Here is a 27508-nt window from a genome sequence, read left to right as displayed (position 1 = left end):
CGCCTGCTCAGAGGGTGTCAGTCAGCTTCTGTTGGTGGAGGTGCGATCAACTGCGGGCGGAGCCGGCTCCGGGGTAAGTGACGCGCCGCTGCTCGGACTCCTACGACCCGGGGCTTCTGCGGGGCCGTTCCGGGCGATCTGCGGAGCGGCCCCGCTCGGCGCTGTCCAATCTCCGCGGGGGACACGGGGAGGCTGCGGCGCCTCCAGGGCGCGGGCGGGCGGGATGGAGCGGGGCCCGCGTGCGAATGGGGAGGAGGCCGCGACGGCGCGAGGAGCGGGCGACAGGTGCGCCCGGGCGGGGCGGCGGGGCGGCGAGGGGCTGCCCTGGCCTTCTCGTCTGCTCCCTGCTCGTCTCAGGCGCCGAGAGCCGCGCGGTTTCCCTGTTCGGGCGCAGAGGGCGAGCTGGAGGGCTCCCAACTGTCACTGTGCGCCCCGCCATTCTGCTTCCGGGCCCTCCGGCCACACGGTCCCCGGTTCTCACTCGCAGGCCCCCCACAGATGCAGGTCTTCGTGGGACAGCCCCGCGCCGCGGGCTCGGAAGCCGGGGGTCCGCCCCGCGCCCGGCGAGCCACGCCGCCGCAGGGTTGGCCCGCTCCGCCGCGAGCACGTGGCCGCTCTCGGAAGTGTCCCCGGGGAATGGCTGTCGGGGTGCGGGGGTGACCTTGAGCCGGCGGCCCTTCGCCGCCGCCTTGGCGCTCGCCCCGGAGCCTGGTCTCCCTGCTGGAAGGAACCCAGCTGCCCCGGATTCGGTTACCGGTTTGTCCCGGGCGTTTAGGTGGATCGGGGTTTCTGGGAGCTGTGCACTTGAGCTCCCGGGCAGAACCCGATCTTTCTTGCCGCTCGCTGCACTTGGGCTTGCGTGTGGGTTCTCAGTTTCTCCCCCGCGGCCCCCCCCCCCCCACCCCCGACTGGCTTGGCTCGCCTCGCTATGAAATGGGAGACCCTGGGAATGAAACGTGTGCCCTGTGAGAGCTGTGGTCTAGAGGAGGCTTAGCAGAAGTTATCTGCATTGGAATCGATTTGCACAGCCAGCGAGGGGGTCCAAGGTCCATTGTGTCGCCGGTTCTGGTCGGCGGCTCTCTAAGGGGGTCGCTGGGAGGACAGTGCTTTGTGACTTGGCTCTTTTCGGTTCGCATTTTACTTCTGCCCACTGCGGTGACCTTGGGTCGCTCAGAGAACTTGGTGGCTATTTTATCCCGTTTTCTTGGCGGGGGGAGGGGTGGGGAGGGAGGGGGTGGACAGGATTGCAGTAGTTGTCCTGTTACCGAGGTTATTTAGATACCTGATATCTCTATTCTGTGCATAATATGAGTTTGGAATACGAGATGCTGATTCAGTTGTTTCTGAGCTGGGGAGTTTGACCTTTGACAGATATTTTAAGTGATTTACGAAAGTTGATTTTTGCTGTGAAAATGTAGGCGCGCTAGTACTTGCTGGCCCTGCTAACCCCCGCCCACCCCCCACCCCCACAGCCACACACACTCCTCAGTTTTGGATTATAATAAACTCAGTATGCTTGACAAGAAAATCCAGAATTAAAACATTTTTGTCATTGATATAAAATTTTCCAAGTCTATTAATAGCAAAGCACCCTTTAATCTGTCTTTGAGCCTGGCCAAGAGTGTCGGCACACACCTGGGATCCAGGGTCCCTGGGCGGGTGCAGGAGGTAACCAATAGATATTTCTCCCTTCCACTCAATGAAAACCAATAGAAAAAATCCTCAGGTGAGGATTAACTACAATAATTTGTCTTTGATGGAATGTTCTTTGTCGGGCAATGGCGTGCTTCTAGTCTGTGCTGAAGATTGTTGGGTAGGGAAGAGTGCCTTGGCTAATTGTGCCCTAAGGGGAGGCATTTATTGCCTCTGATAATGTACATGTACTTATTAAAAATGAAGCAAGGCTCACGGCTGAATTTGAATTAGACAACAATGAAAGCTAGTTAAAAATGATCTTGTCCTGGCTGATGTAGTTGGAGCATCCTGCCATTCACCCAAAGGTGGCGGGTTCAGTTGCCAGTCAGAGCACATACCCAGGTTGCAGGTTTGATCCCGGATTGAGGCTCTGTGGGAGGCAACTAGTCTATGTTTCTCTTCTCTCTCTCAAAAAAAAAAATTTTTTTTAAAGTCCTCTGAGGTCTTTTGGAACTCTTCTTGTGTGTTTGCCTTCTGTATGCTTTCCCTGACCACTACACAGGTAAACCGCAATGACTTCAAGCGGTCGTGACCTTCCATTGGGCAGTCTTTTTTCAGAAAGCTGAATGGTAATAAAGATGCTGCTTGTTTTCTTTGATTTCCTCCACTGCCTTTTCAATTTAGACTCTTAAAGCTAGGAAAGACCTTGACCTTCTCTTTACAAGTCATTCTGTGTATATTCAAGTATGAGGTCCGAGGGCCCAGCAAAAGTTTTGTAAGTTCATGTAGTCTCATTTTCACTGGCAGGATTTTGCAAAATGGGTATCTGTAATCAATTGCTGGAGGTCTTGGAGCCCTACCCATGTAAGCTTTAAAGTTTTCTACTTTTAAAAATCTCCCTACTACCCAAGCTTTGCTCAGTGATTTCAGGATGAAACAGAATAGTGACCGATAGGAAAAGATTCCAGGTATCAGGTTTTCATTGCATTCTTAACATTCCCAAATGATGTGAAAAATGAACTTCATACATTAAGCATGCCCCTCTATTAAGGAATAGAATCTCGTCACCATGTAATTCCATGTCAAGTATTATTCAGGATAGGCACAGCCATCAGAAGAGGCTTCACAGATGGCCCTTGAGTAGGACTTGAAGAACAGGGGGAGAATGTTAGCGGGTAAGGGCAGGACTGGCTTCTGTTTCATTCTGGAGAAAGAGGGCAGTGAAGTATTAGGTAGTGAAGGCCTCTAGAACAGCCTCAAGCAGGCAAAAGGAACTTCGCTTTATCTGAGCTCCGAGGACTTTGGAACTGGCCTCTTTCCTAAACTGAAGGTAGTTTTTCAGTGATAACAAGTGTCTTGTTTTTATTTCAGGTAAAATGGAGTAGCAGCTTTGAGTGTTATAAATAGGTGGAAGTATATTTTAGTTCCTGATCTCCTGCTCTCCTGGTTTTGAGACACCCCAAAGGAGTGTCTCAAAACCTCAAGACAATTACTATATTTAAAAAATTAAATAGAAATTAATGCCACGTTTATAGAAAGTGGGAATAATATTTGAATTTTAAAGAAGTTTGAGATTGTAGTCTACTACCTTTGCCTGTCTCCTGTCTTCCATTTCATGTTCAGAAACACGGCTCTGTTTTGCTTACCTTAATTATCATTATTAATGTGAGCAACTGAGTAGTTTTCCCATTTATTGTTAAGAACACCAAAGATATGCCTGGTGCTCATATGAATAAAAATCAAGGCGATGTTTGGTTTGTTTCTTTTGATTAATCCTTACCCAAGGATATTTTTCCATTGATTTTTAGAGGTACGTGCCCTTGACTGGAATTGAACCCGGAACCCTTCAGTCCTTGGGCCAACTCTCTGTCTACTGAGCCAAACTGTTTAGGGCTGGTTTGTTTCTTGTAATACATTATCAGCATTGGTGGTGATATCTTGAAATAAGCCAAATAAGAGTTGCTGGGTGTGTTTATAGATAGGATAGTGTATATTGCAACTAGTCTGGAAAGTTTCTCTCTCATGCTTTTAGAACATTTAAATTAATGGTTTCAGTTGGAAGAAAATTCATTAAGGGGTTCTTTTAAATAGAAGGCTTTACGGTGTGTGAGGTAGTTTTATTTTATTTTTTGAAACAGATTGGTGTGTGAGGTAATTTTAAAAGAATGACTCAAATTCTCTGTATAAAATTTCAGAATAACTTTTATGGATATCATAGCATTATATTCTTCACAGGTATGTTAAAATAGGAATTGCCTAGGTCAGTTTTTTCCTCTAACTTGATTTCTTTTATGTTATAGTCTTAATTTTATACCTGGGGATTGAAATAGGAATATCTGTTTTCTCAGTAAAAAAAATGTGCTTCGATTTTAATTATACAAAACCATACTTAGATGTTTTATTAATGTAGACTTGCAATCACTCAATCTCATCATTTATTTAAATTCTTTATTTAGATCATTTTTTAAATATGTTGTCACTTTAGTGTTAAAATTAATTTAAAACTGGAAGCCTTGAGGAATGGCTGATTCAGATGAGCACTAAAGTAAGCTGCTTTTTCCTAGAAAAGGATGATTAAAATTGGTTCAGGGTGGGGCCTTCTAGTTCTGGCTCTAGTGATTGGGTTAGGGCAGTTCTGGTGCAACGATAGTGATAAGCATTTTGAACCAGATGGGGCAAGAGTTTGTGCTTCTAAGAATATGATCTATTTATTGGTTATTGGCTCTGGTCTTTAAAGCTACGGAATTAAGTAAAATATGTTAATAGGTTTTGATAGGAGGCTTTTCTAATTCCAGTTTATATAATATCTTGTTAAAATTAGTTTCTTAATATTTTTAGAAATGAGAACACAATTTCTATAACCCAGTAACACATTGAACTTCATTTTTAGATTATAATTTTTCAGCCTTGAACAAGTCACTTAACCTCTCAGGTAACTTGGCTCTTCATCTAGGAAATAGCATACTCTATGCTTTTCCTTTTGTGTATTCTTTTTGCATCAAAGATCTATCATGTCATTTATAGGAACTGTTCTTTTAATCAGAAGGATCAGGTTTTCTCTCTTTTTCTATTGAAGATGCTTTGTTGTATATTTTTTTCAGGTGCCAGTCTATTTCTTTTGTATTTATGCCTTCGACTAAATTCACTTACATAAATCTACATACCATGGATGACAGTCTAACTAGTTTTCCCCACGTTTTTAATTTTGAAAAGATTTACAAGAAAAATTGAAATAACAGTAATATGCATATCCATACACCCTTTACCTAGACTCATCAGTCGTTAACAGTTTCCTCATTTGCTTTATTTCTTATATACTTTTTAAATGAAAGTTACAGATATTACAATACCTCATCCTTAAATTTTTACCCATTAATCTCCTAAGCACAAAGCGTTCTCCAAAAACGCAATACCGTTATCACATTCCCCAAATCTAACTGATGCAATACTGTTCCAGTATATAATTTATACTGAAATTTCTTATTTCTCCCAATAATGTCCTTGAGGCTGTCTACTCGCCACACCTCAATTTGAGATCTAAGCAAAGATTTCAATAAACTTAGTTGTCATATAAACTAAATATCTTGGTGAGAAGCCCTTTCTAGAAAAGTGATAATATTTAAAAGTAAACTTGAGCCTGTTTGGCATGGCTCAGTGATTGAACGTGGATGAACGTCGATTATGAACCCAGGTCATGGTTCGATTCCTGGTCAGGGCACATGCCTGGGTTGTGGGCTCTATCCTTAATAGGTGAGGTGCAGGAGGCAGCCAATCAATGATTCTCATCATTGATGTTTGTCTCGCTCCTCCCTTCCTTTCTGAAATCTACAAATCTATTTTAAAAAATAAAAATTAAGCCCTAGCCAGTTTGCTCAGTGGATAGTGCATTGGCCTGTGGACTGAATGGTGCTGGGTTCTATTCTGGTCAAGGGCATGTTCCTAGGTTGCAGGCTTCTGCCTGGTCGGGCGTGTTCAGGAAGCAACCAATAGATGTGTTTCTCTCATGTTGAGATTTCTGTCTTTCCCTCTCTCCTACCCTCTCTAAAAATCAATGGAAAAATATCCTCGGGTGAGGATTAAATAATAAAATTTAAAAATGAAGAATTAAAATATAAAATAAAAAATGTTTTAAAAGTAACTTTGATACATAATCTAGTGTGGTAATAAAAGCTTTTATTATTTTGATGCAATGCATCTATCTCATTATGATAATTGTTTTATTACTAGGCTCTTCTGTGTGGCAGCTCAGAATGATGGATCAAGCCAGATCAACATTCTCCAACTTGGTAAGATATTTTAAGTTTATATTTCTCTCAACAGTTTGTAAGAATATGAAGTATGCAATAATGACTTTTCTCCAAGTAAGCATGAAATAATATCCAAAGCTATTATCAGGTATTCATTTACATTTGAAATGGTGATCATAACTCACCCCACAAAAGAAGAATATATTTAGTCTTGAATAGAATTAATTATAGAAAATCTTGTCGGGTCTTTCAGGGTATTTGGGGCATTGTGGAGGGGAACTGCCAAGTAGATCAGAAGAACTAAAAGCACAGATCAACATGTATTTGCATAACCAACCCTGAATGAAAAGGCTGAAGGAGATGAAGAAGGCCAGTCAGTATATGTTCTAGCCTTAACCTGCCATTGACAGAACTGGGTACACAGAAGAATATTGGTTTGAAAAGGGAACTGCCTTTGTTGTTGTTAACCCTCACCCCAGGATATTTTTTCCATTGATTTTTAGAGAGCGTGGAAAGGTGGAGAGAGAGAGAGAGAGAGAGAGATCGATGTGAGAGACATACAAATTGGTTGCTTCCTGAACACGATTGGTTGCCTCCCCCACACACCCCGACCAGGGTCAGGATTGAGCCTGCAACCCAGGTACATTGCTTTGGCTGGAATGGGGCCCAGGACCCTTCAGTTCACAGGCCGAGTATCCAATGAGCCAAATCAGCTAGGGCAGGGACTTCTTTTTCCTTAAGAATATATCGCAAGTCATAGTAATGGCCCAATAATAAGCATATTACCCAACCAAACTTTTTTGTTAATGTCCCTCCTCCCTTCTTAATGCTTTCTTTATTTTTTAAAAAATCTCAGTTTGGTGGAGAACCGTTGTCATATAGCCGGTTTAGTCTTACACGGCAAGTAGATGGTGATAACAGTCGTGTGGAAATGAAACTAGCTGCAGAGGAAGAAGATATTGACAATAACGTGAGGGGTAATCGTGCTCACGCAAAACGGAAAAGGCTTAATGGATTAATCTGCTGTGGGACTACTGCTGTGATCATCTTTTTCTTGATCGGTAAGAGTGCCATTTAAACCTTAAATGTTCCTTGTCACCAGTTCTAGGAAGTTGTTAATTCAGTTCAGCAAACATTTATATTGTACCTTCTTATGTGCCGTTGTGCAAGGTAGTAGGAATACACTAATTAAGATTCTAAACCTGTCTTTGAGTTTAGCCTGGTGGGAGAAAGGCACATGAATCATTTCAGTGTAATGTGCAAGTGTTAGACTAGAAATAGGCCCAGGATATTTGTAGCATAGAAGCTTGGCCTAAGGATTCAAGGAAGGCTACTAGGAAGAAAAGCCACCCATGCTTTGAAAAAGTAACTGTTTAAAATAAAGTTATATAATTTATTAGATAAATGGTTTAAAATATATAAAACATACATTGATTCCTTTATAACTGCTTTAAATTTGATTAAAACCAGCATTTTGAAGACTAAGCTGAAAATATTTTAACCCCTATAGGAATAGATTATAAATAAAATCCTGTGAATTCAGCTCTGTACTTTTTCATCCCTAGGATTTTTGATTGGCTATTTGGGCTATTGTAAACGTGTAGAGCCAAAAACTGAGTGTGAGCAAACAGAGTCTGCAGCGGTAGAGACTGAAGAGGAAACTGAAGAGGACTTGCCTGAAGTATCTCCCCACTTATTTTGGTCAGACCTCAAAGCAATGTTGTCAGAGAAACTGAATTCGGCAGACTTCACCAAGACAATCAGGTGAGTTAGAGCGACTTCATAAGTTGGACCTGAATATCTAAACAAAGGTGACCGGTCTGGAGGAAAGGCTTTTTAGAGCAGGGGAGGCTTCCCATGTTTTGTTAGAGGGTAAAGGAGTCAGTAAAGAATTCAAACTATGATAGGGAAAAAAGTAGAACTTTTGTGGGGACTCTCCTTTTTCTTAAAAAGAATTCACAGGTCCTTAATCTTTGTTATCTGCTTTGTTGCTTGCTATCAGACTTTTTTGCTCTGATTTCCCATCCTAACCCATTTTTAAAATTTATTGTTGGTACTAACCCCTTTTTTAGATCATGCTAATCTCTGCTACTCTCGCCAAGTCATCTTTATCCTCTAGATGGAGACTAATTGACATGTCTCTAGTATTCCTTGATTTCTTCTGGTTCTCACTCATTAATCCATGTCTTAAGAAGTGTTGTAAGGTTTCTTTCTGTCCTTAGATTTTTTAAAATTGATTATAGAGAGATTAAAAACATCAATTGGCTGCCTCTTGCACCCCCACTACGGGGGATCTAGCTCACAACCTGGGTAGGTGCCCTGATAGGGAATCAACCGGCAACTTTTGGTGCAGTCCACGCTCCACCAGCTGAGCCACAAAAGGGCAATCCTTAGATTTTTAAGTTCTTCCTTACACACATATCTAACTCTGTAAAGAACAAATTTATATTTTACCTTTTTCTAGCTATACTAGCTTCCTATAGTTTCCAATGGTACAATAGTTCTTTTAGTCTTAAATTAGAAATATTGGTATTTTTATCACATCTGATGAATACTTTTGTGTATACTGTACATCAGGCATTATGGATGAAATGAGGATATTGTCTACTAAAAGAAAAAGATCAAATAATTAATATGCCATGTATATTTACAAATAGCCATTGCAGATCAGAATAATAAGTTTTGCTTTCAGGGGATTCACAATACTTTAAAGTAGGTAAAAATAATGGTCTATACCTGAAACTTATGTAATGTTATTAACCAATGTTCTCTCAGTTAAAAAACAATTTGCTTGATATTTGAGTTTAATATTTATTTTAACAGTGACATTTTTCCTCCAGGCAGCTGAATGAAAATTCTTATGTCCCTCGTGAGGCTGGATCTCAAAAAGATACAAACCTTGCTTTTTATATTGAAGATAGATTCCGTAAACTTCAATTCAGCAAAGCCTGGCATAATGAACATTTTGTTAAGATTCAGGTCAAAAGCAGGTATGTTGAAAGATGGTAAACTTATTTTATAGAAGCAGCTACTTTTAGTTATGATAAATATAGCAAAGACTAAGTGTATTAAAGCCATTTAATTTTTTTCCCAATGGTGGTCTTAGCTTCATTTTAATCTTTTTAACAGTGATCCAAATTCAGTGACCATAATTGCTATGAACAATGGCGGGCCATACCTCTTGGAGAATCCTCAGGGTTACGTGGCATATAGTAAGGCTACGACAGTTACTGTAAGTAAGACAAAATAGTGCATGACTTCTTTTCTCTCTGTTGAATAGCTCACAAGCTCATTGTCTTTACTATTCTTAGGAGTTATAGTATAAATTTACTTGTAAAATGTGACTGGTTAAAATTAAACCCTAAATCTTCATCCTAGTTGGCAAGGCTCTAAGTAGGATTACTGCTCCCTTCTCTTCACTCTGCTCTGACCACTCTTTTTTTTTTTAATATATTTTATTGATTTTTTACAGAGAGGAAGGGAGAGAGATAGAGAGTTAGAAATATTGATGAGAGAGAAACATCGATTAACTGCCACCTGCACATCTACTGGGGATGTGCCCGCAACCCAGGTACATGCCCTTGACCGGAATCAAACCCGGGACCTTTCAGTCCGCAGGCCAACGCTCTATCCACTGAGCCAAACTGGTTTCGGCAGCTCTGACCACTCTTAATCTCCCTGCTGTTCCTCAAACACTCAAATTCAAGCACACTCTCACCTCAAGGCCTTTATAAAACTTGCCTTTTCCTTTGCTAGGACCACTCTTCCCTAAATATTTGCATGGCTTGTTTCCTCACTTTGTGCAAAGTCTCTTATCTAATACTAGAGGCCCAGTGCACAGATTTGTGCACCGATGGGGTCCCTCCGCCTGGCCTGTGCCCTCTCACAGTCCAGGACCCCTCGGGGGATGTCAGACTGCCGGATTCAGCCCGATCCCCGCAGGCCAGGCCAAGGGACCCCACTGGTGCATGAATCTGTGCACCGGGCCTCTAGTATGCATATAAGGTCTTTGGTTAATCTCTTTTCACCTTCCCCTCTTCCCTCTGAGATTCATCAGTCTGTTCCATGCCTGTGTGTTGAGCTGCCCCCTGGTGGCCAGTGCGCATCATAGCTACTGGTCAAACTGTCAGACACTTATCATATTAGCCTTTTATAGATATAGAAGATTACCTCCCTAGGGAAATCTTCCTTGATTACCTTATCTAAAATGTCCTTCCTTTAATCACTTCCTCTTACCTTGCTTTATTTTTCTTCATGGTACTTGTGGCACCTGACATTATTCATTTGATTCTACATTGGAATATAAAGAGCTAGGAGTTGGTTTCATTTATTACTATATCCTAGAGCTTTGGACAGTGCCTGACACATGGTCGTATGTTATTTGCATATATCAGATTCCCCCTTATGTGGGGACAGATCAATACCATCTTGGCTGCAACCAATCTTAGCTTGATTTTTTAATTCTTGATATTATGAAATTTAGGCAAATGTGGCCCAACTATTACAGAAATTTAAAAACCATCTGGATACAATAGCCCTATATAGGTTTTTCAGGTTTAAAAGCCACATATGTATGTCAGGGGCCTTTCTAGTGGATGCCTTTTAAGCCAGATGAAGTTTTATTGTTCTTCTGTCTTCCTGCTTAATCTGTGCTGTGTCCTGTGTTACCTACAAGTTAGGGGTTTGGAGGTGGGTGGAATGTTCTGCTAAAAAACATTGAGGATTTTAGTTCCCCTGCAAGCTTTCTCTATTTAGATATTTGGTTATTAATGTCAGTTTATCTGAACTGGATTAGTAGAGTTTAGGAACATTATGATGACAGCTTATATAAACATCTAAATATTGATCTATGCAAGTCACTTTGTTATAATAGACGATTCTTAGACAAATTTATTATCAGCTTTCAGTTAGGGAATATGTATGTCTTCAGTTGTCTGGGGTTCAAGTATAAGACCATTATGTAATTGGATGTAATTGGTGCTGCCATGGCTAGCCTAAAATATTTACATTGGAATATGTCTCTGTTTAACATATCTTGTTATCCTTTCTCTTCCCCCAAGATGTCTGAAGCAACATAAAATAGATTAAATGTACTTTACTTAATCTAAATATATCAATGTAGATTAAAGACAGTGTGGGATAATGAAAGACATGAATGTAGGAGGCAAGAAATGTGGACTTCATTCCTGATAACCCTGACTACTTTTTTTAAAAAATAGGTTTTTATTGATTTCAAAAGAGGAAGAGAGAGATAGAAACATCATTGATGGCAGAGAATCATCAATCTGGCTGCCTCCTTCTGGGGATCATTCCCCAACCCAGGAATAAATCATGACCTCCTGGTTCATGGGTTGATGCTCAACCAGTGAGCCACAGTGTGGCCAGGCAACCCTGACTACTTTTAACTTTAGAAATCACATGTATCCTTTCTAGGTCCTGGCCCTTTTTTACTCTGTCTTGAGTTTGATCTGTAAAACCATTCTTCCTTAGACTTATGGCTGTTCTAATACCATAACGCTCATTAAATCTAATGTCTTTATTTTAGGGTAAATTGGTCCATGCCAATTTTGGCACTAAACAAGACTTTGAGGCCTTAAGCACTTCTGTGAATGGTTCTTTAGTGCTTGTTAGAGCAGGAAAAATCACAATTGCTGAAAAGGTAAGTATGAGTTACACATTGTTGTCATAACCTTCCTCAGTTAAATGCTATTGTTAATTTTATTATGTTCTGAAAACAAGTGGTCTTAAATGCTCATACCTGAAAATATAAATTTATTAAAGTACTTAATGAATACCAATTATCTAAAGTCAATAGGATACTTCAAAACTGTGGCATATCTGCTTGGATTTTGTAGCCATTGTCTTTTAGTGAAAATGAACTTATCAAAAATGCTTCAGTAAAAGCAGTTTAAATTGTACCTATGTAACAGTTTTGTGTGTGTGTGTGTGTGTGTGTGTGTGTGTGTGTATATATATATATATATAATTCAGTTATAACTAGCTTTTAGAAAAAAAAGTCACATCTATACAAGCAACTAGAATGGAACATATTAAGACAGTAAATATCTTGGATGGGTTTTTATTATTTCTCTAATAAACTCTTAGTGAATATGAAGACATTTTTCCTAAACATAAGCTATTTTGAATATTGGGAGTAGGTGTTATCCTCTGTAACCCTTTGTCAACATAAAGTCTAGTATGTATTTTAAATTTATATGATTAGTTCTTCATATTCTGAGCTTTGTGTTTTGTTTTTTAGGTTGCAAATGCTGAAAGTTTAAATGCAATTGGTGTTTTGATCTACATGGACCATACTAAATTTCCCATTGTTGATGCAGAGCTTCCATTGTTTGGACATGTGAGTTCTTTGAGCAAATGAGTTTTTGGGTTCTCTAAATTATTGCTAGATTTCGCTTACATTAGTAAAAATAAAACTGTGCCTTCCTTAAATACTTTTGTCTGGGAGAGTTTTAGCAGTAAGCAGGAAGATGAATTATATGACATTGAAACCTAGTTGCTACTTATTGCTAAAAGTACTTGATCAGTATAATCTAGTCCCCTAGTATCCATGGTTTTGCTTTCAGTTATCCACTGTCAATTGTGATCTAAGAATATTACATGGAAAGTTCCAGAAATAATTCTTAAGTTTTAAATTGTGTGCTTTCCTGAGTAGCATAATGAAATTTTGAAAAGGAAACATATACTACTATTTGTAATACTTTAAACATAAAATAAAATTAAAATTTTTTTTTAGTTATCCCACTCTGTCCAGCCTGCGATTGGAATCATCCCTTTGTCCAATGTAACAACTTTACACACACTACCTGCCCATTAGTCACTAAGTAGCCATCTCAGTTATCAGATTGACTGGCATGTTATCACAGTGGTTATGTTCAAGAAAGATGTGGAATGCTAGCAGTTTGAATATGCCAAAGAGGAAGCAATAACGTATATGTAGGGTTCAGTACTCATCCACAGTTTCAGGTATCCACTAGGGTCTTGGAATATATTTCCCACTGATATGAGGAGACTATTGTAGTGACTTGAATTGAATTTGGCATATGCCATAAAAAGCAAAAGTCACGTATCATAGCCTCACTCAGACTTACAGACTTTAAGTGCTAAACTAAGCTTGGGCTATAGCTCCATACTCAATCTGAATCTTACAAGGAAATTTCTTGAACAAGTACCTGATAGAAGTGATTGCTCTTTTGTTTTACTAGGCTCATCTGGGAACAGGTGACCCTTATACGCCAGGATTCCCTTCTTTCAATCATACTCAGTTTCCACCGTCTCAGTCATCAGGATTGCCTAATATACCTGTCCAAACCATTTCCAGAGCTGCTGCAGAGAAACTGTTTGAGTAAGTTTTTATTTGAAAACTGCCTTTCGGGGTGAGACTTTATGATTAAGGAGAATAATCTGTTGATTTGATAAAGTCTTAAAACAGTTGGCTATTGTTTTTCACATTTGGAACATTTTGGGGATGGATAGCTATTAATTTGGTATAGATAAAAAATGAAACTTTCCAATATAAAGTGATATTAATTATCGACCTTGGATTTATAAACTCAAGGAGTCCTTGTTCAGTTCACTCAGTGAATTCCTTGTGTAGTATTCCTGGCATAGCTGTGCTTGAATGCTTCCTGTGGTTAAACATTTTGTTGCCTATGGCAACCCATTCAGTTATTGGAGAAGATCTGCTGGAATTGATGTTGAGCTATAATACTCATTAGCTCTGGATTTTCTTTTCTTTCTTTTTTTAAATGTTTTTGTTGGTTTTTAGAGAGAGGAAAAGGATAGGAAGAGAGATAGAAACATTGATTAGAGAAAAACATTGATCAGCTGCTTCCTGCACACCCCCTACTGGGGATCGACCCTGAAACCTGGGCATTTGCCCTGACCAGCAGTCAAACTGGTGAACTCTTGGTGCATGCCCCCGTCCACTACCCAGGCCTTCACCACTATTGTCTGTGTTCTTGGGTTGTGCATATATGCACACAAGTCCATTGGTTAATCTCTTCCCACTCGCCTTCCCTCTGAGGTTTGACAGTTTGTTTGGTGCTTCTGTGTCTTTGGATCTATTTTTATTCTTCAGTGTATGTTGTTCATTAGATTCCACATTAGAGTGAGATCATGTGATATTTATCTTTCTCTGAGAATATTCTTTTTTTTAAAAAATATATTTTTTATTGATTTTTTACAGAGAGGAAGGGAGAGAGATAGAGAGTTAGAAACATCGATGAGAGAGAAACACCGATCAGCTGCCTGCACACCCCCTACTGGGGATATGCCCGCAACCAAGGTACATGCCCTTGACCGGAATCAAACCCGGGACCTTTCAGTCTGCAGGCTGATGTTCTATCCACTGAGCCAAACCGGTTAGGGCATAAGTCATATATATATTATTGATTTCAGAGAGGGAGAGGGAGATAGAAACATCGATGAGAGAGATTCATTGATCAACTGACTCCTGCATGCCCCCTACTGGGGATCAAGCCCACAACCCGAGCATGTGCCCTTGACTGGGAATCGAACCCGGGACCCTTCAGTGCACAAGTCAGTGCTCTGTCCATTGAGCCAGACTGGCTAGGGCAAACATGGAAATATATTAATGGACTTTTATATAAGAGAAAGTCCATCTGAGTCCATCTTGATATCTATTTTAAATGTAAACTATAACTATTCTCTGGCAGAAAGGCACATATCAGAAGAAGAAGGTAAGAACATTGTGCTTAAACAAGAAGTAAACTCATGGTTGTCTACAGATCAGAATAAGAAACAAATAGCCATTAGGGAGTAAATTTTGTATGTTCTCTTATATGACCTCTTAACCTAGAACTCTACTGCATGTAAGAAGGACTGATTTTGTAAACTTGGGGAAAGGAGCAGTAACTCAGAATGCTGATTTCTGTTTTTTAGTTCTAAAAATATGGAAGGAGACTGTCCTTCTTCTTGGAAAACAGATTCTTCATGTAAGCTGGTAACCACACAGAATAGGAATGTGAAACTCACTGTGAACAATGTGCTGAAAGAGATAAGAATTTTTAATGTCTTCGGTGTTATTAAAGGCTTTGAAGAACCAGGTAAAGACCCCTGATTTCTCTGTCTAACTGTGTCTATTGCTCTATTTATGTATTTCTGGTTTTCTCCCTGTTAAGCATGTAGCCAGAGGAGGGAGTGAGAGAAGGCTGGCTTAGCTTTGTGAAAAGCTAAGTCTTATATGTCTTAAAGTGAATCATTTAGGTGTCAGTTTCCTTGGGAGCTAAATAAAGCCCCAGGAAAGTAACTTGTCAAAAATTGACCATTATGACTTAAAAATTGCTTTTAATTATTGAGTAGACCTGCAGTAAGCTAATTTCTACTTACGGGGACAGAAACATTTTGCAGGCCATACAGTCTCTGATGCAACTATTTAACTCTGATATTATATCATGAAAACAGCTATAGACAATGCATAATGAATCAACATGTGGGATATAATTTGCTGATACTGATAATAATAGGTCATCTATCTATTTAAATGCATTCAAATAGTCATATCATTGGGTATTGAAAATCCTTGGATTTCGGTTGCTTATTAAACAACTAGAGGCCCGGTGCATGAAATTTGTCCCTTAGCCTGGCCTGTGCCCTCTTGAAGTCTGGAAGCCCTTGGGGGATGTCCAACTGATGTGGAGGCAGAGAAGCTTCTGCCGCCACCACTGTGCTCGCCAACCATGAGCCCAGCTTCTGACAGAGCGGCACTCCCCCTGTGGGAGCACATTGACCACCAGGGGGCAGCTCCTGCATTGAGCGTCTGAGCCCTGGTGTTCAGTGCGCATCAGCAACCAGTCATTCCCCCGTTTGGTTGATTTGCATATTAGCCTTTGATTAATAGGATAGGTGAGCACAAATACATAGTCGATGAGTAAACTTAATTGGTAAAGTAAAAAAAGAGGACCAATATTAATAAGGAAAAATATTAGTATTGTCATGAATTTTTAATCCCAAAACCCTAAAGCTCTCTTACCCTTAATGCATATACTTCATTTTTACCCTTCTATGAATGTGCTTATTCTAGACTCAGAAAACAATTTAAGAGCTCATTGTATTTTTTTTTTAAGGTCATTATATTGTAGTCGGGGCCCAGAGGGATGCCTGGGGTCCTGGAGCTGCAAAATCCAGTGTGGGAACAGCCCTTCTATTGGAACTTGCCCAGATATTCTCTGATTTGGTCTTTAAAGGTATAGTGCACATTTTGAGAACTTGAATATCTATGTGCTACATATAGTTTTAAATGTTATAGTATGCTTTGCTCACCTTTACCTTTGTCACTCCTTCTAAACCCTGAGTTCTTTAGTATAAAGCAGATTTTCTTTTGTTATATCTTCCTTTGACTTTTGAAAATATAGTTAACATACAAGTTGATTTCAGGTCTTCCACGTAGTGAATTGACATTTTATATGCCTTATGAAATGATTACCATGATAGGTTTAGTAACCATCTGTTACTATACAGTTATTACAATATCCTTGACTATATATATTCTCTATGCTACACATTATATCCCTGCCTTTGACTTTGAAACAGTTGTCCATGCAGTGTCTTCATTATACTGAAAATCATCCATTTTTTTAAAATTTTTATTTATTGATTAATTTTAGAGGAAGGGAGAGAGAAGCATCAATTAGTTGTTCCACTTACGCATTCATTGGTTGATTCTTGTATGTGCCCTGACTGGGGATTGAACCCGAGACCTTGGTTTACTGGAACAACAGCTCTAACCAATTGAACTACCCAGCCAGGGCCCATCCATTTCTTTTGAGATACTGAAAAGTGTTTTATTTGGCCCTAATTCTGAGTTCGACATACCCAGAATGATATGGCAAATCTAACATGGCCCCTAAGGAATCTATTTGAAAGCAAGCAGTGACATACCTGTGTACTAATGTTTTATAGTTTTACTAGAGGCCTGCTGCATGGCATTTGTGCACGGGGGGTGGGGTGGGGAGTGCAGAGGGAGAAGGTCCCTCAGCCTGGCCTGCCTTTCACAGTCCAGGAGCCCTCAGGCGATGTCCAACTGCTGAGGAGGCAGGCCACTGTGTTCGGCATCTGTCAGCCAGGCTTGTGGCACACTGACCACCAAGGGGCAGCTCCTGCATTGAGCATCTGCCCCCTGGTGGTCAGTGCATGTCATAGCAACCGGTCTTTCCACTGTTCAGTCAATTTGCATATTACCCTTTATTATATAGGATTGTAAAATTTTGTATGATTTGATATATTTATGAGTATGAGAAAATATTTGTATATTATAAACATAATATATAAAGGCTCACTTTGAAGCTTTTCTCCCATGGTATTTGCTACTCCTCTATACCTACCCACACACATGCAAACCTTCACCACATTATTGAATCTTTGGATCATGGTAAGTTGCAATGCTTAACATTTCGAAAAATATATACTCAGGGAAAGGGAAGGGATGGAGGGCAGTGGTGCATATAGCCCCCAAAGGAATTGCCACCAATGTCGTTTCTCTGAAAACTCTTCCCTATAACATAAATGTGTGAATTGTTATTTTATTTCATAACAACTGTTTTTTCAAGCAATTTTTAAGTTACATACTTTTAAGCAAATTGTTCTCAAATAAGATACACTGTGATTTCAAATATATCTTGGTCCAGAAGGTAAGGGATCCAAAGAATGGAGCGGAAAAAAAGTGCCTTTCAATAAGCTGGTCCCTGCTGCATACTGGAAATCTTATTTGCAAATGATTACCTACCTTGTTTTTTCTAGATTACTTTGTTTAATTTGTAAAAATTTATTTTTATTGCATATAGTTGACATGCAATGTTACATTAGCTTTAGTGTGCAACATAGTGATTCAACATTTATTATTTCCTTATAATGTGATCGATCATGTAGATCACTTTAAAAATTTGTTTTCACCTGGGGCCTCAAAAGGAAAAGAATTTTTGTTTTTTAATATATTTTATTGATTTTTTACAGAGGGGAAGGGAGAGGGATAGAGAGTTAGAAACATTGACGAGAGAAACGTCGATCAGCTGCCTCCTACACACCCTCTACTGGGGATGTGCCCGGGGTACATGCCCTTGACCGGAATCAAACCTGGGACCCTTCAGTCCGCAAGCCGACGCTCTATCCACTGAGCCAAACCGGTTAGCGCAGGAAAAGAATTTTTTAATCTGCTGTTAGAAGTTTTTGATTTTATCTTTAAATCACTTGTCTACCTATTCTTTTTCCCAAGATGAAGCTAACCTTTTGTTGTCTTTCAGACGGGTTTAAACCCAGAAGAAGCATTGTCTTTGCCAGCTGGAGCGCTGGTGACTACGGAGCTGTGGGTGCCACTGAATGGCTGGAGGTATTAACGACACCCAGAATGGCACCCAAACTTGTGTTGCCTTAACTTGTCTTCCAGAAACCATGCTCTCAATAGAATATTTAGTCCCAATAGAATCCAAATTTAAAAAAGAAATTCCTAATAATGGTTACTTTATGTGATAATTAGATTGATACATGAGTATTTTTCCTTCTCTTCTAGGGATACCTTTCCAGCTTGCATATAAAGGCTTTCACTTACATTAATCTGGATAAAGCTGTTCTTGGTGAGTATCCTTTTCATTAGCTAGTCATGAATTTAGATAAACTAATATAAAACAGCAGAAGAAAGCTTTCTAAACACTACGGTGTCGGGTGAATTTCCCGCCAAAATATAAGATGGCGCGGGCAATTATTTAGGTTTCCCGCGCAAAATCAGGGATTTTTATGATACCTATTACCCCAATGGGTATGAAACGGTTCGCATACGCAGGTAGGTATCTTTGTGAACGGCAAACAAACAAATATTTGGTAATACGCAGTTACAATCGGCCCGAGTTTACACGTTTCCCGCACTCCACCGCAAATCTATATGAACCGAGTTAAGACGGCTCCCGCGGAGTACGCGCAATTCACGCGAGCCGACTTAACTCGTTTCCCGCACTCCAAGTGTAAAGCAGCACTTACTACTTTTTACAATTTACATTGGCCATTTCCAGATCAGAAGATTCACTTGCCTTTCTCTTAATTGTCCATTAAGTTAAAATGGGTGCAGATACCTTGTCCAGAGCAGTGTTTCTCAGTGTGGTCCCCACAGCAGCAGCAGCAGGATAACCTGGGAACTGTTAGAAATAAAGAAATTTCAGGCCCTATCTCAGACTTTTGAGTCAGAAATTGGAGCATAGGTCTAGCAAACTGGTTTAGCAAGCATTCCAAGTGATTCTGATGCACTAAAGCAAGCATGTCAAACTCAAAGGCTAACATGGCCCAAATAAGGTTCAAGTTTATGTGGGCTGCAAAAATATAAACGCTTCAATTTTCATAGAAACGTAGGTTTATTTCAATAGAGATTTGCTGAATACAAAGGGCTGAAATAAATGAGTAATTGTTAACATAAAATAATAGAACATTTTAATATTTTAATAAAATTACTACTTTTTCTTGAACATTAACTTATCAGACACTGAATAACTGCACAAATTAATAAACGTAACACAAATAAACCTATTTTTCTTGTTCTCCGAAAGTGAAATATTTCCTGTTGCGCACACCAAACAAGTCAGTACAAGACTAAAGCTGTGGTAATGGGCTGCTAAAATATTTGCTGCTAGTTTTAGTGGAGAGAAATGGTATGCCTGTGCATAAGACGCATAAGGGAAGTGAATACAACACGATTATAGTAGTCAGTCATTAGTAAACGTTGTAGGTCATTATTAATAATTATGCATAACAGGATATTATAAAAATTCAGTTACAAAATTTTTATTGAAACATTTCTTACAGACCATTGTATTGGCTGGGCCGCGAAAATATTCGTTGTGGGCTGCATGTGGGCTCCTAGTTTGACATGCTTGCACTAACGTTTGAGAACCAATAGTCTGGACAGTGTTTTAGACCACAAGGAACTAAATCATGTCGTGTAGAATGGCACTTCTAGAGACTAGTTCACATATTACCACATTGTGGCATCACAGATGGAGATACCAATTAAAGAGTTTGAATGTTATTAAAAATGCAGGTGTAGCCAGTGGATGAACTGAGAAGAGTAAAATGTGTCTCCATTGGGACAAAAAAGGAGGGAGTTAACGAAATCTTATAGATTTATCATTATTGCCATTTTACCTGCACAGCAGAAGGTTTTGAATATAGCAAGCTTACTTACAATTAGCAGATGAATGCCTTAACATGGATGAACCAAAAAACCAAATCATTAACATTAAAGTAGGCAAACTCAGGCAGTAAGAGATTCGGTTGAGTCAAATTAAGGTTAGTGGTCACTAAAGAACTTTTATCTACTTCATTAAGAGGATAGTTGTATATGCCACTCACCTTGGTTATTATCCTCCTGTCTTCCTATTTGCAAGTACTTTTAGTTGTTGAAGTAGCAGGGTGAAAATTGCTTGACTAGAGAAGGTGCAATGTTAGAATAATCTCTCTGCAGGTACCAGCACCTTCAAGGTTTCTGCCAGCCCATTGTTGTATTCAGTCATTGAGGAAACGATGCAAGACGTAAGTGTATACCTAATTACGAAAATATGTAACTTAATTTTTTGCCTAATTCACATAAGGTGAAAACTATTGATAACTAAAGTAACTTAGAATAAATTTTATAGCAGCGTTATTTCAGTCACGCTCTTGGCTTATTTTTCCCCAGCCTATTGAACCATGGGAGGTGGTATACGAAGGGCTCTGATCACAAACTAATATGTAGTCTGTTTAGGAATATGTAGCAGAGTTCCACGAGGCCTAAGCTGTACTGTAGGTACCCACGGAGGTTGTCTATAGCAGTGATGGCGAACCTTTTGAGCTCGGCATGTCAGCATTTTGAAAAACCCTAACTTAACTCTGGTGCCGTGTCACATAGAGAAATTTTTTTGATATTTGCAACCATAGTAAAACAAAGATTTATATTTTTGATATTTATTTTATATATTTAAATGCAATTTAACAAAGAAAAATCAACCAAAAAATGAGTTCGAGTGTCAGAGGTGACATAGGTTCGCCATCACTGGTTGAGGTCTATAGAGTTAGAATGTTAAGGAAGGTTTTAAATGGACTTAAACTATCCCTAAGACTTAAGTCAGAAGGTCAGATAAAATATTCATTGAATAGAGACAGACATGTGAATGACCATAGTTTTGAATGGGTAAGAAACCAAATTTGCCTAACACCATTAGCGGTTATATATTGGATTGATTAAGGTTGGAAGGGAACCAAGGGTCAGGGAACTTGACCTTGATTCCATGGGAAACGAGGGATTACAATAGGGTCTCTGATAAGGCAGTAATGTGTTTGCAGGTTAGGCTGGCAGTGGTATGAAATGTGCTAGAAGGAAGAAATGAGATAGACATACCATGAAGGCTAGGAGAGGGCTTTTAAAAATTGTGGTTAAACCACCTTTAGAATGTTAAGAAAGCATATATTTTTTTTTCTCACCTTAACTAAAGACACTAGCAGTACAAGCTTAGTAAGAATAACTTCAAAAATTTGAAATTGTTTTGTCCTAAAAACTTTTTCAGGGAGCTATAATAAAAATGTAGTGTCTTTTAATAAATGTTTATAAAAGAGAAATATATTTCAGAGAGGTTCATTTTAATGATAACTTAATTTCTTATTTAACAGGTGAAACATCCAGTTACTGGGTTGTCTCTGTATCGGGATAGCAACTGGATGAACAAAGTGTAAGTTGAGACAAGTGAATAAACAACTGATAGAAAAACAAATCGTGCAGTAGCACTTTCTCTACTGTGTTAGGTAGAGATCTGGGTAACTTTGCACTGAGCTTACCTATACCTAGAGAGATTCCTTTTAAGACTTTTGGGGCAGCTAGGAGTAAGGTTACATGGTAGCATAGTCTGTTATTTGGAAAGCTTTCTAAAAAACACATTCTTTCCTTGCAGGGAGAAATTTTCTCTTGATGACGCTGCTTTCCCTTTCCTTGCGTATTCTGGAATCCCAGCAGTTTCTTTCTGTTTTTGTGGGGTAAGTCTGAAGAACTCCGAAGTGTTATATCTTGGCTCTTCATTCATCAAATTTGAAACCAAGTTTCCTAGAGTGCTTACAATGTTTGAAGAAGTTATACACATGCAGTTATTGTATGCTACCTTATGATCAGTCTTACAATAGAATTGTTCTCAATTAGCCTAATAGCATTTGGTTTTATTTGCTAAAACTTCAATTAAGTAATATCCGTTAATAACAGCCTACTTATTGGACAATGGGGATTTAGAAGATTTCATCTAAGAGTAGTAACACTGGGATTAGGAACATGTTAGAAGCAAAGGAAGAATTATAGTTACTATTACCTTGATGGTGTGACTGGAATGTGGGGCGCCTACTTTTCTAACCTGCCTGAGTACATTAACCTCACTTTGTTTTCCAGGCCTCAGATTATCCTTACTTAGGTACTACCCAGGATACCTATGAGGTACTGAATCAGGAAGTCCCCGAGTTGAACAAAATGGCACGTGCAGCAGCAGAAGTTGCTGGTCAGCTCATGATTAAACTTACCCATAATGCTGAATTGAACCTGAACTATGACATGTATAATGAGAAAATGCTTTCATTTGTGAGGGAGATGAACCAGTTCAAAACAGACGTAAAGGTGAGCACTAATTAAAATCTGGTTCTTAATGCTGCAGTATTAAGCAGTTTGAAGAATGATGTTTAACTGTTCCTGGGGAGAGACTTAGTTGGTAACCAAAATACATTTTAAAGTGAACTGAGGTGTAATTTTGCTTAGAATCCATAAATCATTTGGGAGGTTATAGATCTAGAATAGACCATGGCAGGTATTTCAGAATCTAGAACTGTTTTCTATTGTTCATGTCTTCCAAACAATCCATAAAGAGCTAGGACCCAGACTATAGGTGTCAACCTATGACTTTGAACCTGTGAGTTTAGATATATGCCTTTTGGAGATGACATGATGGAGAGAGAACATAGCCAGTAGTTAGTTACAGTCTTATTTAGTGTTCATCCTGCGTAGTATTCAAACTTGATAAAATCAAAAGTGGTTTCCAACTGATAACCAAATCTTATGGCTTTCCTTTTAATTTTTAAAAATTGATTGAGAAAGGAACATCAATTTTTGTTCCACTTCTTTATTTATTCATTGGTTGACTCTTGTATGTGCCCTGATCAGGGATTGACCAGCAACCTTGGCATATTGGGACAACACTCTAACCAACTGAGATACATGGCAAGGACTTACTATGGCTTTCTTGAAACAAGTTGTAGCTGATCAGAAAATGAGACTTAACCAGATGGGAATAACTAGATTCTAAAGTTTGTTGAACCAAAATGCTTCATGTATTCTCCCTTGAACTGGGAACAATATACTACACAGTTATATACTTGGACTAAGTAGATTATGTTAAATTTTTTTTAGTATGGTTTTCTTTTGAGACCAAGAGTGATACTTCTACTATATGCTGGGCTTAAATATGAGTGTACTGTTATAGTTTACAGAGCTTGGAACCTCCTGTATAAGTGCTTTAATCTAGCTTTCTCTGGATCTTGCATTTGTCTGTGAATTCACCCCCTTTTATCAGCATCTCAGTTGCTACACCTAAATTAGAAAGGCATAGAATAACATCCTTAGGAATATAATATCGAATAGTGAATGGAATGTCTTTTGCTACAGGAGATGGGTCTGAGTCTACAGTGGTTATATTCTGCTCGTGGAGACTTTTATCGTGCTACTTCCAAACTAACAACAGATTATAAGAATTCAGATACAGCAGACAGACTTGTCATGAGGGAAATCAATGACCGCATCATGAGAGTAAGTAACCTCTTAGAAAAGGAAGAACTAAAATATGTTAAATTTAGTTGGTAAACCTTGCATTTCTAAAAAGTATAACTTCAGAAGCTTAGAATCCTTTGCTGCTTTAGAATTCCACAGATTTTAACTCTTACAAGGTCTAAATCAACATACCAAACTTGGAAATACAAGAAACATTTAACCTAGTGTTGACTTTTTTAGGCTTTAAAAACATTTTTATTGTCTAATATATTTTACTGATTTCAGAAAGGAAGGGATAGGGGGAAGGAGGGAGAGAGAGAGAGAGAGAGGGAGGGAGGGAAGGGGAAGAGAAAACCATTGCCTCCTGCATACCCCTCACCAGGGATCGAACCAGGGATCGATCGAGCTTGCAACCCAGGCATGTGCCCTGACTGGGAATCTAACCATGACTGCCTGGTTCATAGGTCGATGCCCACCACTGAACCCCACTGGCCGGGCTAAACACATGTTTAAAGAAGGGGTCATTAGTGATTTAGCTGTCATTTCTCTACATTTCTGTTGTCTAATCCAGCCTTCAGACTGCTGGGAAGAAGCAGAAGATCCTTTCACAGCAGAAACTTAAAAATCTTCCAGATGTTGTGCTCCAACAACAACAAAGAAAAACAATTAGAGTTCGCTTTTACAAAGGAGCTGACATTTAGTTTTACAATTTTAACAGATTAATAGCCTGGTTCTCAGCATTCTTAAATTAAAGGAAATCGAACATTTGGAAGTGGGATAGTGGCTGTGGTTTTACTGTATCAGATTCTTTCTTCACAACCAAAGTCAATACTGTCAGCGCTCTTGTATGTTTTGTTTTTTAGGTGGAATATCACCTCCTCTCACCCTATGTATCTCCAAGAGATGCTCCTTTCCGACACATCTTCTGGGGCTCTGGCGCTCACACTCTCCAAGCTTTACTGGAGCACATAAAACTGCGTCGGAAAGATCGCAGTGCTTTTAATGAAACACTGTTCAGAAACCAGCTGGCTTTAGCGACTTGGACTATTCAGGAAGCTGCCAATGCCATCTCTGGTGACATTTGGGACATTGACAATGAGTTTTAAATGTGATACCCTTAACTTAGGGTACCTGTGACTTGTGCTGGTTGTGCTAAATTTTCAGTAGGGCTACAAAACCTATTGTTAAAGTTCTACCCATTCATCTCGGTACTACTAGATGTCTTTAGGCAGCAGCTTTTAATACAGGGTAGGTACCTGTTAAAGTGAATAACCACTTAAAAGTGTTCATGAAAGAATGTTTTTCTCTAGAATTTTAAGTGCTTTGTAATGGTAACTGCCTCTTTTCTGTTACAGTTATTAAAAAAGTCAGAACCAGTTACATGAACTATTGCTCTAAATCCTAAGGACATGGACACTGATGTCTCCTGAGTGGGAGGAGGAAGGTGGTGTCTGCTGAAGGCCAAACATGGTATTTTGTTTGATGCCAAATAGCAGATACCAGGTTGTAAGACCTTAGCCTCCAAGTGAGATCTATGCCTTTAAGGATTTAGCTGGTTTCCTCATCCCTGGATGAGACAGTTAACTTTCAAAAGAGATGGGACTTGTTTTCTTGCTAATGAGGTCCTTTAGCTGGATAAAATAAGGTTCAACTGTTGGCCTTAAAGTGTTAACCTCAAGATAATTTACAAAGAGAGGAGACCAGAAGCCAAAGACCTAGTATATTTTCTTCCCTCTGTCCCTTCCCGCATAAGCCTTGTTTAGTTTTTTTGTTTGTTTGTTTGTTTTCCAAGATATTTTGAAAGAGAACCAGTTTTAGGTGTTTAATTTCAAGCTCAGTGTCAGACTTTAAAGAACACACTGCCAAATTTTGGTCAAAGTGTTAATTTTTTGGAAAGCTTCCTATCATTTTGGCTCAAGATATTTATTGTTTATTTATCAGTGACAGAGTTCACTATAAATGGTGGTTTTTTTTATAGAAGATAATTATCGGAAGCAGTGCCTTCCATAATTATGACAGTTATACTGTCGTTTTTGTTTTGTTTTTTTAAATAAAAGCAGCATCTGCTAATAAAACCCAACAGATACTGGAAGTTTTGCATTTATAATGGTCAATACTTGTTTTAGAAAACAGGGTTTTAGAAAACAGCCTCAAATAAAAATTTAAAGCTAAATATCAGAGACTTAGATTTAATTAGGGATTGCTAATCAAGTTAGACTTCTGTTTAGCCAAGTAGATAAAAACGGTAGTTTCCCTAAAGTACCGAGTTGTGACCAAGTTATAAATTAACTGCACTTAAAGGCTGTGGTGGTACTCATAAGAAAATTTTACAGCTCAGTTTATCCAAGTTGTAACTTTAATTCAAAATTTGCAAAATTTCCAGTACCTTTGTCACAAACCTAACTCACATTATCGGGAGCAGTGTCTTCCATAATGCGTAAAGAACAAGGTAGTTTTTGCCTACCACAGTGTCTATCGGAGACAGTGATCTCCATATGTTACACGAAGGGTGTACGTAATTATCGGGAACAGTGTTTCCCATAATTTTCTTCATGCAATGACATCTCAAAAGCTTGAAGATCGTTAGTATCTAACATATATTTCTAGCTCCCTATAATTCTCTATCTTTTAGTTTTAGTTGCAGAACATTTTGTGGTCATCAAACATTTGGTGGGTAAATTCAACCATGGTAAAATAAAACTACTTCCTTCGAGATTCTTTTTGTTGATTCAAAGGTTGTTTTTAAACCTGATGTGGTGTTACGTTACATTTGTGGTTTCTCTGGGTCTTCTGTTTAGCGGAATAGTAGCACACATTTATAATGTTTGCTATTGACAAATGAATTTAACTTTATCCCGTATATGCATGTTATTTCCTATAACCTTAGTTCATTCAAGCTTGAATCCTGAACTGACCTTTTAGCTTAAAGCAGGGGAAATTCGCATAGGAGGTCTGGGGGGGAGGGGGGAGAGAAGGGTGTAGGGAGCCAGCTTGCAAAAGGATCTTTGATCATGCCTACCCACCTACCTATTAGTACATGGTGGTCATATGTTAAATGTAGATGTGAACAAATGAGTTTGAGGCTACATGAGTGAAGACTTTGTTTTCTACTCAAACATGTAATCAGCTGTTTGTTATCTGGGCAGTTCAATATTGTTACCTAAGAAAAAATCCATAGCGTCTCTTAAGGTTCTTTAAACTTGGTGTCACTTACCCAAGTTAATAATAGATCTAGATTATTACAGCCTCACTGAATTATTTCACTACTGAGTCTGTTTAGTCTTTACAGTGTTTTATCTGGAATAATATTTAGTGGAGCGAAGTAAAAAGGTCATTGCTGGGATTCCTGGTTTGAGTATCATGCTTTATCATACTTTAATAAAAGCTCAGTGACTTCAAGGAATAATATGAATAATGGGCATACATTTTACAGCAGTAAATTGCTTTTAAAAACTCTATGGTTAAGGTTGAGTTATTACCAATCAAAGAGGTAGTAAAAGGCTTACTATTCCTGAATGAAATGTATATTTGACTAGTGACACCTGCAGGTCTTCATATTTTTTTCTGGTTATAGATATGTACATTTCGAGGCTAAAGGATAAAAGGAGTGAACTGTGTGATGATTCACTATTCTAGAACTTGCATAACCTTTACTGTGTTTCCTCTTTGAATGTTCTTGAAATTTTACTTGGTTAAAGATGGCTTAATTAAACTTCTCAACCTACTGCTCAGCTGTATCTTTGTGAACAAGTGATATGCCATTATAATTGGATACGAGCTGATATGTGCAACGATGTGGATATTCCTTATCTTGTTTAATAAAATGCTTGAACACTGA

At 38.9% G+C, this 27508-nt stretch overlaps 1 protein-coding gene across 1 annotated transcript; it reads left to right on the top strand.

The window, feature by feature from the left end:
* Positions 1–27508, top strand: TFRC (transferrin receptor). Its single transcript, XM_070406465.1, has 19 exons — positions 1–73; positions 5863–5921; positions 6739–6943; positions 7448–7646; positions 8723–8872; positions 9012–9114; positions 11428–11541; positions 12142–12240; positions 13106–13245; positions 14805–14968; positions 15989–16108; positions 18161–18246; positions 18427–18490; positions 20365–20432; positions 21546–21604; positions 21824–21905; positions 22306–22527; positions 23569–23709; positions 24534–27508. The coding sequence occupies exons 2-19, from the start codon at positions 5886–5888 to the stop codon at positions 24774–24776; spliced, it is 2295 nt and encodes a 764-aa protein (XP_070262566.1). The 5' UTR covers positions 1–73; positions 5863–5885; the 3' UTR covers positions 24777–27508.

The sequence above is a fragment of the Myotis yumanensis genome, unplaced genomic scaffold (genome assembly GCF_028538775.1).
Source record: "Myotis yumanensis isolate MYYU_CA2020_CCGP unplaced genomic scaffold, mMyoYum1.0.hap1 SCAF_2, whole genome shotgun sequence".
In the NCBI taxonomy this organism is placed as follows: domain Eukaryota; kingdom Metazoa; phylum Chordata; class Mammalia; order Chiroptera; family Vespertilionidae; genus Myotis; species Myotis yumanensis.
Note: the sequence above shows the minus strand (reverse complement) of the source record. Positions and strands in the feature narration are given on the sequence as shown.